We start from the raw sequence: 17,035 nt of genomic DNA, 5'->3' as shown, positions 1-17,035 counted from the left end.
AGCTACCAAGCTAGGCAATTAAATCTAAAAAGAATTGACAAATCAGATATCAATATTTCCATTAATTTAAAATAAATGCTTTAAAAGGAAGTCGGCCATTTTGACAATGTAGTATACCTCCTTAAGGTCAAATTTGTCACAATAGAATTTTGTCACAGATTCACATGGGCGAGGGTTTCTATAAACCATTTTCTTATTCTTATTGTCAAATGATTTGAATAAATGTCGACACCATGAACATATGAACATTTTTTTTAATTTTGTTGTATTTCAGAAAAAATCTTATTCAAGGAACCCATCTTTAAAGAGTGTGCAAATATCAGGACTTACAGACCGCGTCAAGAGGTATACGCCAAAGGTGTAGAAAGATCAGTGAGGTTATTCTCCCTCAAACAGGAACACAACTGGAGCGATGCCGAATTTAAACTGGCACTCAAGTAAGTATAATGTGGTAGTGTGAGTGCAGATATGGCATTCCTGCTACCGCTGGCTAGTGGGTTAACCCTTTACCTTGATTGCTGGACTTGTGTGCCATCTGAGACCCGGGTTCAAATCCCATCAGAGGCATGAAAATGTTTCTGTTACAAAAATGTTTACTTTGTAGGCATCTGATCTTGAAAATCAATGGTCTGCTTTATGAATGCACTTGCACGTGAATAGTGGGTATTACAAGATCTTGGTAAATTCTCATTCATCCCACACATTTCACACATATCTTTTTTTTTTTTTTTTTTTTTTTTTTTTTTTTTTTTTTTTTTACAAACATTTATATCTAAACATGTGGCAGAAAAAATCTAGATTAATTACAGATAGTGAAGTATCGATCCATTCACAATAAATGACGAATAGTATCAGAGTTATGAATGATGAATATTTTCAGAGCAATAACTGGTGATTATTTTCAGAGCTATAAATGACAAATATTTTCAGAGCAATAAATGGCGATTATTTTCAGAGCTATAAATGATGAGTATTCCCTGGCCCTCCACAATGTCATGTTCGTACCTGCCCTGGAGAGACTCACAACAGAGCAACAAAAGGCAAAATGGCTGCCACTGGCAAGGAACTACCAGGTTGTTGGAACTTACGCACAGACAGAGTTGGGTCATGGTAATATCACTAACTTAAGATTAGAAACAGTTCTTATCCCCTCACAATTCATCATGTATATCACTAAGATTAGAAGCAGTTCTTATCCCCTCACAATTCATCATGTACATCACTAAGATTAGAAGCAGTTCTTATCCCCTCACAATTCATCATGTTATTGTACATCACTAAGATTAGAAGCAGTTCTTATCCCCTCACAATTCATCATGTACATCACTAAGATTAGACGCAGTTCTTATCCCCTTACAATACATTGTAAGAGGGGATATGATATCAAGACCGTTCATGTGTGTGTGAGTATGTGTGTGCCAGAGTGTGTGTGTGGGTGAGTATGTGTGTGACAGAGTGTGTGTGTGGGTGAGTATGTGTGTGACAGAGTGTGTGTGTGGGTGAGTATGTGTGTGACAGAGTGTGTGTGTGACAGAGTATGTGTGTGACAGAGTGTGTGTGTGACAGAGTATGTGTGTGACAGTGTGTGTGTGGGTGAGTATGTGTGTGACAGAGTGTGTGTGTGAGTGAGTATGTGTGTGACAGAGTGTGTGAGTAACACTGAGCATGTAGACACTCTACAGGCCACATTTTTTGCTCGATTGAATTGATACTTCATATATAGCTTTTTTATCAAAAGAGGAAAAACTCTATTGATTTTGGGGTCAAAAGTCAAAGATGAAGGTCACTTAGTCTACAGTATTTATAGAAAAAGCTTTTGGATACTCTAGAGGCCACATTTCTTGTACAATTGATTTGATACTTCACATAATAGCTTTGTTATCAAATGAGGAAGGACCCTATAAGACCACAGTTTTTTTTATTTCTTGGTTTACGGATCCGCCGACCCTAATTTCTGGGGAATCGGGGAAAAAAATAAAATGCAAATTTCTACTTTTTTTTAATTCCGCCGATTCTACCCAACATGTCAAATCGAAAATAAAAATAAAATGCATTTTCACAATGACAGTAACAATACCTATATCGTTCTTGTCGACGAAACAGATGCCAGATGGCATTTCATCACGAAAAAAAAGGAATTGATAGAAATGAATATTTCTCATACAATTGGCGGTATTCTTGCTGCTAACATAACACAAAATGCAGTGCTATTTGGGTGTTTAAAGATGAGAGGAAGGTACAGTTGTTAGCGACTTTACTAGATTGGATGTTCTATCGTAAAAGTGATAATGTCGGAGTGTCCTATGGACCCGGTTTGAGTGTGGTGAGGGCCTGTACGGAGACACAGTTAGATTATTCTAACTAGTGACTTTATACCACAGCAGTACATGTCATAATCAATGTATTTGAATACATGTACGTGCATCTCTGCCGTCAAAAATCCTAACAGGGAATAGTTCTAACAGTGTGAAAAATTGTTAGATGCTTTTGATATTACATGTATAATGAACGCCTGTAAAAATTATGACCAGTTAAAACTCAGAAAGGTATGCATATTTCTCGTAAATTTGTATACTTTGTGTAGTGGTGGAGAGAATTTGAGTATCAAATAAAAATGAAAAACAAGAAATATTTCTTTCAAAAAGATGGTAGATAATTCTATGGGCATGTCTATGTGGGGAAAATGGGGTTAAAAATTATTTCATAGGGGTATAAACATTCTGAAATTAAAAATGGAATTACTACATATAATTGTAATAGTGCTTATATGAATTTTCTTTTCTTTATGTTTACAATTTGTAAATGTAAAATCTTTATTGAACATATACAGCAAAATTACTGAACAACATTATATGAATACTGGATACTTTACAACATCATAGAGATATGACCTTATACATTCTCAGCTTATGTTCTACCAAAGTGTAACATAGATGCATGTATATAGTGTTATACACTGAATTTGAAATTGCATATTTTTTTTCAAAATTCATATTAATGTACTAGTCACTCTAAAGAATTTTTTATCTAATATTTTTAAAATACATGTTTTGTTTATTTGTACTCACGAAATAATGTTAATGATTTATTGAAAATACAACAATGATAGATATTAAAAATGTTTATTATTTTTTTTTCTCCCGACCGACCCTAAATTTTATTTTTAAAATCCGTAAACCAATAAATTAAAAAACTGTAGCATAATGATTTTGGATTCAAACGGTCAAGGTCACTACAGGACATCATAGAAAAAACTTGTATGTTCTCATTGTGAGGGGATATGCCCTGCCTTGCACAGCTCTTGTTTTTCTTATTTGAACTTAGGTTCTGCAGTGTATAGAGTGTATTTAGTTTAGTGCTTTGCTGAGTAATGTGGTACCTTCCTAGATAAGGTGGTACTTATCTGAGTAAAGCGGTAGTTTGCTGAGTTAGGTGGTGCTTTGCTGAGTAATGCAGTACCTTGCTAAATAAGGTGGTAACTTGCTAAATAAGGTGGTAACTTGCTAAGTAAGCCGGTGCTTTGCTGAGTAAGGTGGTGCTTTGCTGAGTAATGCAGTACCTTGCTATATAAGGTGGTACCTTGCTAAGTAATGCGGTGCTTTACTGAGTAATGCGGTGCTTTGCTGAGTAATGCCGTACCTTGCTAAATAAGGTGGTTACCTTGCTAAGTAAGGTAGTGCTTTGCTGAGTAATGTGGTGCTTTGCTGAGTAATGCAGTACCTTGCTTAATAAGGTGGTACCTTGCTAAGTAAGGCGGTGCTTTGCTGAGTAATGCGGTGCTTTACTGAGTAATGCGGTGCTTTGCTGAGTAATGCAGTACCTTGCTAAATAAGGTGGTACCTTGCTAAGTAAGGCGGTGCTTTGCTGAGTAATGTGGTGTTTTACTGAGTAATGCGGTGCTTTGCTGAGTAATGCAGTACCTTGCTAAATAGGGTGGTACCTTGCTAAGTAAGGCGGTGCTTTGCTGAGTAATGCGGTACTTTGCTGAGTAGTATGGTGCTTTACTGAGTAATGCGGTGCTTTGCTGAGTAATGCAGTACCTTGCTAATTAAGGTGGTACCTTGCTAAGTAAAGCGGTGCTTTGCTGAGTAATGCGGTACCTTGTTAAAAAAGTTGGTACCTTGCTGAATAAAGTGGTACTTATCAGAGTAAAGTGGTACTTTGCTAATTAGTGTAGTACTTTGCTAATTAGTGTGGTACTTTGCTCAGTTAGATGGCACCTTGATAAATAACATGGTACTCTGCTATAAGGTGGACCTTTGCTGAATAACATGGTAGTCTGCTGAATAACATGGTTGTCTACTGAATAACATGGCTGCTGAATAAGATGGTACTTTTTACAGTACTTCACAGATTAAAACAACACCGTACAGAGTAATATAGGATCTTGCTAAGTAGGTAGAACTTTGTTGAGAATTGTATTCTCATATTAAATTTCTTGTTCTACAGTGATGCCCATCCATAATCCTAAAGAATTATGAAATTGTATTTGTTTCTGTCACATTGAAACATTACCTGAACATAAGATATTCTTAACAGGGACTTACCTTCAGGGTTTGGAAACCACAGCAACCTATGATGCCACTACGGAGGAGTTTGTTCTGAACACCCCAAAAGTGACATCAATTAAATGGTGGCCAGGATCTCGTAAGTCATTAAAATGTTCAATATCTTCATCATATCAAAGTCATGTGATCGAATTGATTCAATATTATGTTTTAGTAGATTGGATTATATACTAACATGTAGAAATAATATTTCATTTCTCAAAAGAATTCTTAAAATCATATAAAAAGGAAATTCAAAATTCCTTGGTAAGGGCTATTCCAGAAATAAATACATGGGGGGGGGTCGGGAGGCACCTTTTGTATATACCAAGCACCCATAAAAAATAATAAAAAATTACCCCATGACCCATCAAATTGATAAACTCATTTTACAATGACCCATCTAATTAAAAAAAAAACTAACCAGACCCACCACAAAAATATTTTAAAAAATGAAAACGGTACAAATCTCGCGAGGTTTTCAGGACAAACATTCTAGTCAATGACGCGGTAATGCCTGTGCGACATTGCATTACAGTAGTTCTGAAGAAACAATGTCACATCAACAATCAAAGGCATCTATGGCGGGAATGTTAGAAAGATTGGGAGTCCAAACGATGCTATTATCATGAAATGGGTATGGATATGTTTTTCCACGAATCGTTCGTCTTCTAATGGAGGGTACGTGACCTGTGTTTACACAATGGCCATCACGTCCAAAGGGACCCTACTAAACGTGGCTCTAATTTGAAGAGTGCCATAATGGAAAGTTATGCGCTGCAAAGAGCGACAACTCGAATAGTTCTATGATATTTCCGATTTCGAAAGCAGCATTTCGAAAGCACGTTTTCAATTTTCCCTCCGACGTTTTGTAACCAACACGACAAGAGCGACAATAAAAATATTCTGAAAACTCAACACCCACGTGGCACAAAATAAAACAATAGAAACTACCCACTACCCATAATAAATATTTTTTTAACAGTCCAACCACGGACCAAATAAAATCTGAAAAAATACGACCACCCACACAAAAAAATATCATTTGCCGCCCGACTCCCCCATTTGATCATTTCTGGAACAGCCCTAAGATAAACTGTCAGAGTAAAACATGTCTTTTTTTTTATTGTCTTCAGTCGGAAAATCAGTAAATTTCGCGATAATTCAGGCAACGCTGATCATTGATGGAAAGAAGTATGGCATGCATCCATTCCTGACTCAGCTGAGAAGTCTCGAGGACCACAAACCTCTTCCAGGTAAAGACAACACACCTGTACATACTCACATACAGGTAAACACAACACACCTGTATAGTCACATAAAAACAACACACCTGTATAGAATCACATAAACACAATACACCTGTATATAGTCACATAAACACAACACACCTGTATAGTGTCACATAAATACAACACACCTGTATAGAGTCATAAACACAACACACCTGTATATAGTCACATAAACACAACACACCTGTATAGAGTCACATAAATACAACACACCTGTATAGAGTCACATAAACACAGCACACCTGTATAGAATCACATAAATACAACACACCTGTATAGTGTCACAGACACACAACACACCTGTATAGAGTCACATAAATACAACACACCTGTAATATATTCACATCAATACAACACACCTGTATAGAATCACATAAACACAACACACCTGTATAGAATCACATAAATACAACACACCTGTATAGAATCACATAAATACAACACACCTGTATAGAGTCACATAAACACAGCACACCTGTATAGAATCACATAAATACAACACACCTGTATAGTGTCACAGACACACAACACACCTGTATAGAATCACATAAATACAACACACCTGTATAGAATCACATAAACACAACACACCTGTATAGTGTCACATAAATACAACACACCTGTATAGAATCACATAAACACAACACACCTGTATAGAATCACATAAATACAACACACCTGTATAGAATCACATAAACACAACACACCTGTATAGTGTCACATAAATACAACACACCTGTATAGAATCACATAAACACAACACACCTGTATAGAATCACATAAACACAACACACCTGTATAGAATCACATAAATACAACACACCTGTATAGAATCACATAAACACAACACACCTGTATAGAGTCACATAAATACAACACACCTGTATAGTGTCACATAAACACAACACACCTGTATAGTGTCACATAAATACAACACACCTGTATAGAATCACATAAACACAACACACCTGTATAGAATCACATAAATACAACACACCTGTATAGAGTCACATAAACACAACACACCTGTATAGTGTCACATAAACACAACACACCTGTATAGAATCACATAAATACAACACACCTGTATAGTGTCACATAAACACAACACACCTGTATAGTGTCACATAAATACAACACACCTGTATAGAATCACATAAACACAACACACCTGTATATAGTCACATAAACACAACACACCTGTATAGAATCACATAAACACAACACACCTGTATAGAATCACATAAACACAACACACCTGTATAGAATCACAGACACACAACACACCTGTATAGTGTCACATAAACACAACACACCTGTATAGTGTCACATAAACACAACACACCTGTATAGTGTCACATAAACACAACACACCTGTATAGAATCACATAAATACAACACACCTGTATAGAATCACATAAACACAACACACCTGTATAGAATCACATAAATACAACACACCTGTATAGAATCACATAAATACAACACACCTGTATAGAATCACATAAACACAACACACCTGTATAGAATCACATAAATACAACACACCTGTATAGAATCACATAAACACAACACACCTGTATAGAATCACATAAACACAACACACCTGTATAGAATCACATAAATACAACACACCTGTATAGAATCATAAACACAACACACCTGTATAGAGTCACATAAACACAACACACCTGTATAGAATCACATAAACACAACACACCTGTATAGAATCACATAAATACAACACACCTGTATAGAATCACATAAACACAACACACCTGTATAGAATCACATAAATACAACACACCTGTATAGAATCACATAAATACAACACACCTGTATAGTGTCACATAAACACAACACACCTGTATAGAATCACATAAACACAACACACCTGTATAGAATCACATCAATACAACACACCTGTATAGTGTCACATAAACACAACACACCTGTATAGAATCACATAAAAACAACACACCTGTATAGAGTCACAGACACACAACACACCTGTATAGAGTCACATAAATACAACACACCTGTATAGAATCACATAAACACAACACACCTGTATAGAATCACATAAATACAACACACCTGTATAGAATCACATAAATACAACACACCTGTATAGAATCACATAAATACAACACACCTGTATAGAATCACATAAACACAACACACCTGTATAGAGTCATAAACACAACACACCTGTATAGAGTCACATAAATACAACACACCTGTATAGAATCACATAAACACAACACACCTGTAATATATTCACATAAATACAACACACCTGTATAGTGTCACATAAACACAACACACCTGTATAGAGTCACATAAATACAACACACCTGTATAGAGTCACATAAATACAACACACCTGTATAGAATCACATAAATACAACACACCTGTATAGAGTCACATAAATACAACACACCTGTATAGAGTCACATAAATACAACACACCTGTATAGAATCACATAAATACAACACACCTGTATAGAATCACATAAATACAACACACCTGTATAGAATCACATAAATACAACACACCTGTATAGAATCACATAAACACAACACACCTGTATAGAATCACATAAATACAACACACCTGTATAGAATCACATAAATACAACACACCTGTATAGAATCACATAAACACAACACACCTGTATAGAATCACATAAATACAACACACCTGTATAGAATCACATAAATACAACACACCTGTATAGAATCACATAAACACAACACACCTGTATAGAATCATAAACACAACACACCTGTATAGAATCACATAAACACAACACACCTGTATAGAGTCACATAAATACAACACACCTGTATAGAATCACATAAATACAACACACCTGTATAGTGTCACATAAACACAACACACCTGTATAGAATCACATAAATACAACACACCTGTATAGAGTCACATAAATACAACACACCTGTATAGTGTCACATAAACACAACACACCTGTATAGAATCACATAAATACAACACACCTGTATAGAGTCACATAAACACAACACACCTGTATAGTGTCACAGACACACAACACACCTGTATAGAATCACATAAATACAACACACCTGTATAGAGTCACATAAATACAACACACCTGTAATATATTCACATAAATACAACACACCTGTATAGAATCACATAAACACAACACACCTGTATAGAATCACATAAATACAACACACCTGTATAGAATCACATAAATACAACACACCTGTATAGAGTCACATAAACACAGCACACCTGTATAGAATCACATAAATACAACACACCTGTATAGTGTCACAGACACACAACACACCTGTATAGAATCACATAAATACAACACACCTGTATAGAATCACATAAACACAACACACCTGTATAGTGTCACATAAATACAACACACCTGTATAGAATCACATAAACACAACACACCTGTATAGAATCACATAAATACAACACACCTGTATAGAATCACATAAACACAACACACCTGTATAGTGTCACATAAATACAACACACCTGTATAGAATCACATAAACACAACACACCTGTATAGAATCACATAAACACAACACACCTGTATAGAATCACATAAATACAACACACCTGTATAGAATCACATAAACACAACACACCTGTATAGAGTCACATAAATACAACACACCTGTATAGTGTCACATAAACACAACACACCTGTATAGTGTCACATAAATACAACACACCTGTATAGAATCACATAAACACAACACACCTGTATAGAATCACATAAATACAACACACCTGTATAGAGTCACATAAACACAACACACCTGTATAGTGTCACATAAACACAACACACCTGTATAGAATCACATAAATACAACACACCTGTATAGTGTCACATAAAAACAACACACCTGTATAGAATCACATAAATACAACACACCTGTATAGAATCACATAAACACAACACACCTGTACAGAGTCACATAAATACAACACACCTGTATAGAATCACATAAACACAACACACCTGTATAGAATCACATAAATACAACACACCTGTATAGAATCACAGACACACAACACACCTGTATAGAATCACATAAATACAACACACCTGTATATAGTCACATAAACACAACACACCTGTATAGAATCACATAAACACAACACACCTGTATAGAATCACATAAATACAACACACCTGTATAGAATCACATAAATACAACACACCTGTATAGTGTCACAGACACACAACACACCTGTATATAGTCACATAAACACAACACACCTGTATATAGTCACATAAACACAACACACCTGTATAGTGTCACATAAATACAACACACCTGTATAGAATCACATAAATACAACACACGTGTATAGTGTCACAGACACACAACACACCTGTATAGAATCACATAAATACAACACACCTGTATAGTGTCACATAAACACAACACACCTGTATAGAGTCACATAAATACAACACACCTGTATAGAATCACATAAATACAACACACCTGTATAGAGTCACATAAATACAACACACCTGTATAGAGTCACATAAATACAACACACCTGTATAGAATCACATAAACACACAACACCTGTATAGAATCACATAAATACAACACACCTGTATAGAATCACATAAATACAACACACCTGTATAGAATCACATAAATACAACACACCTGTATAGAATCACATAAACACAACACACCTGTATAGAGTCACATAAATACAACACACCTGTATAGAATCACATAAATACAACACACCTGTATAGAATCACATAAACACAACACACCTGTATAGAGTCATAAACACAACACACCTGTATAGAGTCACATAAATACAACACACCTGTATAGAATCACATAAACACAACACACCTGTAATATATTCACATAAATACAACACACCTGTATAGAATCACATAAACACAACACACCTGTATAGAGTCACATAAATACAACACACCTGTATAGAGTCACATAAATACAACACACCTGTATAGAATCACATAAATACAACACACCTGTATAGAGTCACATAAATACAACACACCTGTATAGAGTCACATAAATACAACACACCTGTATAGAATCACATAAACACAACACACCTGTATAGAATCACATAAATACAACACACTTGTATAGAATCACATAAATACAACACACCTGTATAGAATCACATAAATACAACACACCTGTATAGAATCACATAAACACAACACACCTGTATAGAATCACATAAATACAACACACCTGTATAGAATCACATAAATACAACACACCTGTATAGAATCACATAAACACAACACACCTGTATAATGTCACAGACACACAACACACCTGTATAGAATCACATAAATACAACACACCTGTATAGTGTCACATAAATACAACACACCTGTATAGTGTCACATAAACACAACACACCTGTATAGAGTCACATAAACACAACACACCTGTATAGAATCACATAAACACAACACACCTGTATAGTGTCACAGACACACAACACACCTGTATAGAATCACATAAACACAACACACCTGTATAGAATCACATAAACACAACACACCTGTATAGAATCACATAAATACAACACACCTGTATAGAATCACATAAACACAACACACCTGTATAGAATCACATAAATACAACACACCTGTATAGAATCACATCAATACAACACACCTGTATAGAATCACATAAATACAACACACCTGTATAGAGTCACATAAATACAACACACCTGTATAGAATCACATAAATACAACACACCTGTATTGAATCACATAAATACAACACACCTGTATAGAATCACATAAACACAACACACCTGTATAGAGTCATAAACACAACACACCTGTATAGAGTCACATAAATACAACACACCTGTATAGAATCACATAAACACAACACACCTGTAATATATTCACATAAATACAACACACCTGTATAGTGTCACATAAACACAACACACCTGTATAGAGTCACATAAATACAACACACCTGTATAGAGTCACATAAATACAACACACCTGTATAGAATCACATAAATACAACACACCTGTATAGAGTCACATAAATACAACACACCTGTATAGAATCACATAAATACAACACACCTGTATAGAATCACATAAACACAACACACCTGTATAGAATCACATAAATACAACACACCTGTATAGAATCACATAAATACAACACACCTGTATAGAATCACATAAACACAACACACCTGTATAGAATCACATAAATACAACACACCTGTATAGAATCACATAAATACAACACACCTGTATAGAATCACATAAACACAACACACCTGTATAGAATCACATAAATACAACACACCTGTATAGAATCACATAAATACAACACACCTGTATAGAATCACATAAACACAACACACCTGTATAGAATCATAAACACAACACACCTGTATAGAATCACATAAACACAACACACCTGTATAGAGTCACATAAATACAACACACCTGTATAGAATCACATAAATACAACACACCTGTATAGTGTCACATAAACACAACACACCTGTATAGAATCACATAAATACAACACACCTGTATAGAATCACATAAATACAACACACCTGTATAGAATCACATAAATACAACACACCTGTATAGTGTCACATAAACACAACACACCTGTATAGAATCGCATAAATACAACACACCTGTATAGAATCACATAAATACAACACACCTGTATAGTGTCACAGACACACAACACACCTGTGTAGAATCACATAAATACAACACACCTGTATAGTGTCACATAAATACAACACACCTGTATAGAGTCACATAAACACAACACACCTGTATAGAATCACATAAACACAACACACCTGTATAGTGTCACATAAACACAACACACCTGTATAGAATCACATAAACACAACACACCTGTATAGAATCACATAAACACAACACACCTGTATAGAATCACATAAATACAACACACCTGTATAGAATCACATAAACACAACACACCTGTATAGAATCACATAAATACAACACACCTGTATAGTGTCACATAAACACAACACACCTGTATAGAGTCACATAAATACAACACACCTGTATAGAGTCACATAAATACAACACACCTGTATAGAATCACATAAATACAACACACCTGTATAGAATCACATAAACACAACACACCTGTACAGAGTCACATAAATACAACACACCTGTATAGAATCACATAAACACAACACACCTGTATAGAATCACATAAATACAACACACCTGTATAGAATCACATAAACACAACACACCTGTATAGAATCACATAAATACAACACACCTGTATATAGTCACATAAACACAACACACCTGTATAGAATCACATAAACACAACACACCTGTATAGAATCACATAAATACAACACACCTGTATAGAATCACATAAATACAACACACCTGTATAGTGTCACAGACACACAACACACCTGTATATAGTCACATAAACACAACACACCTGTATATAGTCACATAAACACAACACACCTGTATAGTGTCACATAAATACAACACACCTGTATAGAATCACATAAATACAACACACCTGTATAGTGTCACAGACACACAACACACCTGTATAGAATCACATAAATACAACACACCTGTATAGTGTCACATAAACACAACACACCTGTATAGAGTCACATAAATACAACACACCTGTATAGAATCACATAAATACAACACACCTGTATAGAGTCACATAAATACAACACACCTGTATAGAGTCACATAAATACAACACACCTGTATAGAATCACATAAACACAACACACCTGTATAGAATCACATAAATACAACACACCTGTATAGAATCACATAAATACAACACACCTGTATAGAATCACATAAATACAACACACCTGTATAGAATCACATAAACACAACCCACCTGTATAGAGTCACATAAATACAACACACCTGTATAGAATCACATAAATACAACACACCTGTATAGAATCACATAAACACAACACACCTGTATAGAGTCATAAACACAACACACCTGTATAGAGTCACATAAATACAACACACCTGTATAGAATCACATAAACACAACACACCTGTAATATATTCACATAAATACAACACACCTGTATAGAATCACATAAACACAACACACCTGTATAGAGTCACATAAATACAACACACCTGTATAGAGTCACATAAATACAACACACCTGTATAGAATCACATAAATACAACACACCTGTATAGAGTCACATAAATACAACACACCTGTATAGAGTCACATAAATACAACACACCTGTATAGAATCACATAAACACAACACACCTGTATAGAATCACATAAATACAACACACCTGTATAGAATCACATAAACACAACACACCTGTATAGAGTCATAAACACAACACACCTGTATAGAGTCACATAAATACAACACACCTGTATAGAATCACAGAAACACAACACACCTGTAATATATTCACATAAATACAACACACCTGTATAGTGTCACATAAACACAACACACCTGTATAGAGTCACATAAATACAACACACCTGTATAGAATCACATAAATACAACACACCTGTATAGAATCACATAAACACAACACACCTGTATAGTGTCACAGACACACAACACACCTGTATAGAATCACATAAATACAACACACCTGTATAGTGTCACATAAATACAACACACCTGTATAGTGTCACATAAACACAACATACCTGTATAGAGTCACATAAACACAACACACCTGTATAGAATCACATAAACACAACACACCTGTATAGTGTCACAGACACACAACACACCTGTATAGAATCACATAAATACAACACACCTGTATAGAATCACATAAACACAACACACCTGTATAGAATCACATAAATACAACACACCTGTATAGAATCACATAAACACAACACACCTGTATAGAATCACATAAATACAACACACCTGTATAGAATCACATAAATACAACACACCTGTATAGAATCACATAAATACAACACACCTGTATAGAATCACATAAATGCAACACACCTGTATAGAATCACATAAATACAACACACCTGTATAGAATCACATAAACACAACACACCTGTATATAGTCACATAAACACAACACACCTGTATAGAATCATAAACACAACACACCTGTATAGAATCACATAAACATAACACACCTGTATAGTGTCACAGACACACAACACACCTGTATAGAATCATAAACACAGCACACCTGTATAGAATCACATAAATACAACACGCCTGTGTATAGTCATATAAAGACAACACACCTGTATAGTGTCATAAACACAACACACCTATATATAATCACATAAATACAACACACCTGTATAGAGTCACATAAATACAACACACCTATATATAATCACATAAATACAACACACCTGTATAGAATCACATAAATACAACACACCTGTATAGTGTCACATAAACACAACACACCTGTATAGAGTCACATAAACACAACACACCTGTATAGAATCACATAAACACAACACACCTGTATAGTGTCACAGACACACAACACACCTGTATAGAATCACATAAACACAACACACCTGTATAGTGTCACAGACACACAACACACCTGTATAGAATCACATAAATACAACACACCTGTATAGTGTCACATAAACACAACACACCTGTATAGAATCACATAAATACAACACACCTGTATAGAATCACATAAACACAACACACCTGTATAGAATCACATAAATACAACACACCTGTATAGAATCACATAAACACAACACACCTGTATAGAATCACATAAATACAACACACCTGTATAGAATCACATAAATACAACACACCTGTATAGAATCACATAAATACAACACACCTGTATAGAGTCACATAAATACAACACACCTGTATAGAATCACATAAATACAACACACCTGTATAGAATCACATAAACACAACACACCTGTATAGAGTCATAAACACAACACACCTGTATAGAGTCACATAAATACAACACACCTGTATAGAATCACATAAACACAACACACCTGTAATATATTCACATAAATACAACACACCTGTATAGTGTCACATAAACACAACACACCTGTATAGAGTCACATAAATACAACACACCTGTATAGAGTCACATAAATACAACACACCTGTATAGAATCACATAAATACAACACACCTGTATAGAGTCACATAAATACAACACACCTGTATAGAATCACATAAATACAACACACCTGTATAGAATCACATAAACACAACACACCTGTATAGAATCACATAAATACAACACACCTGTATAGAATCACATAAATACAACACACCTGTATAGAATCACATAAACACAACACACCTGTATAGAATCACATAAATACAACACACCTGTATAGAATCACATAAATACAACACACCTGTATAGAATCACATAAACACAACACACCTGTATAGAATCACATAAATACAACACACCTGTATAGAATCACATAAATACAACACACCTGTATAGAATCACATAAACACAACACACCTGTATATAATCATAAACACAACACACCTGTATAGAATCACATAAACACAACACACCTGTATAGAGTCACATAAATACAACACACCTGTATAGAATCACATAAATACAACACACCTGTATAGTGTCACATAAACACAACACACCTGTATAGAATCACATAAATACAACACACCTGTATAGAATCACATAAATACAACACACCTGTATAGTGTCACATAAACACAACACACCTGTATAGAATCACATAAATACAACACACCTGTATAGAATCACATAAATACAACACACCTGTATAGAATCACATAAACACAACACACCTGTATAGAGTCATAAACACAACACACCTGTATAGAGTCACATAAATACAACACACCTGTATAGAATCACATAAACACAACACACCTGTAATATATTCACATAAATACAACACACCTGTATAGAATCACATAAACACAACACACCTGTATAGAGTCACATAAATACAACACACCTGTATAGAGTCACATAAATACAACACACCTGTATAGAATCACATAAATACAACACACCTGTATAGAGTCACATAAATACAACACACCTGTATAGAGT

General features: G+C 34.9%; 1 protein-coding gene across 3 annotated transcripts in view; it reads left to right on the top strand.

Moving 5' to 3' along the window:
* Positions 1-17,035, top strand: part of LOC125654647 (peroxisomal acyl-coenzyme A oxidase 1-like) — a 42,651-nt gene that overhangs the window by 1,342 nt on the left and 24,274 nt on the right. For all 3 annotated transcript variants that reach the window (XM_048884639.2, XM_048884640.2, XM_048884641.2), the window contains 4 exons: positions 275-437; positions 956-1,110; positions 4,540-4,647; positions 5,684-5,803. In XM_048884639.2, coding sequence (XP_048740596.2) covers positions 275-437; positions 956-1,110; positions 4,540-4,647; positions 5,684-5,803 — 546 coding nt within the window. The remainder of the gene's footprint in view (positions 1-274; positions 438-955; positions 1,111-4,539; positions 4,648-5,683; positions 5,804-17,035) is intronic.

This window comes from Ostrea edulis, chromosome 7 (assembly GCF_947568905.1).
Source record: "Ostrea edulis chromosome 7, xbOstEdul1.1, whole genome shotgun sequence".
NCBI classification, from domain to species: domain Eukaryota; kingdom Metazoa; phylum Mollusca; class Bivalvia; order Ostreida; family Ostreidae; genus Ostrea; species Ostrea edulis.
This window is presented reverse-complemented; position numbering and strand designations above follow the sequence as displayed.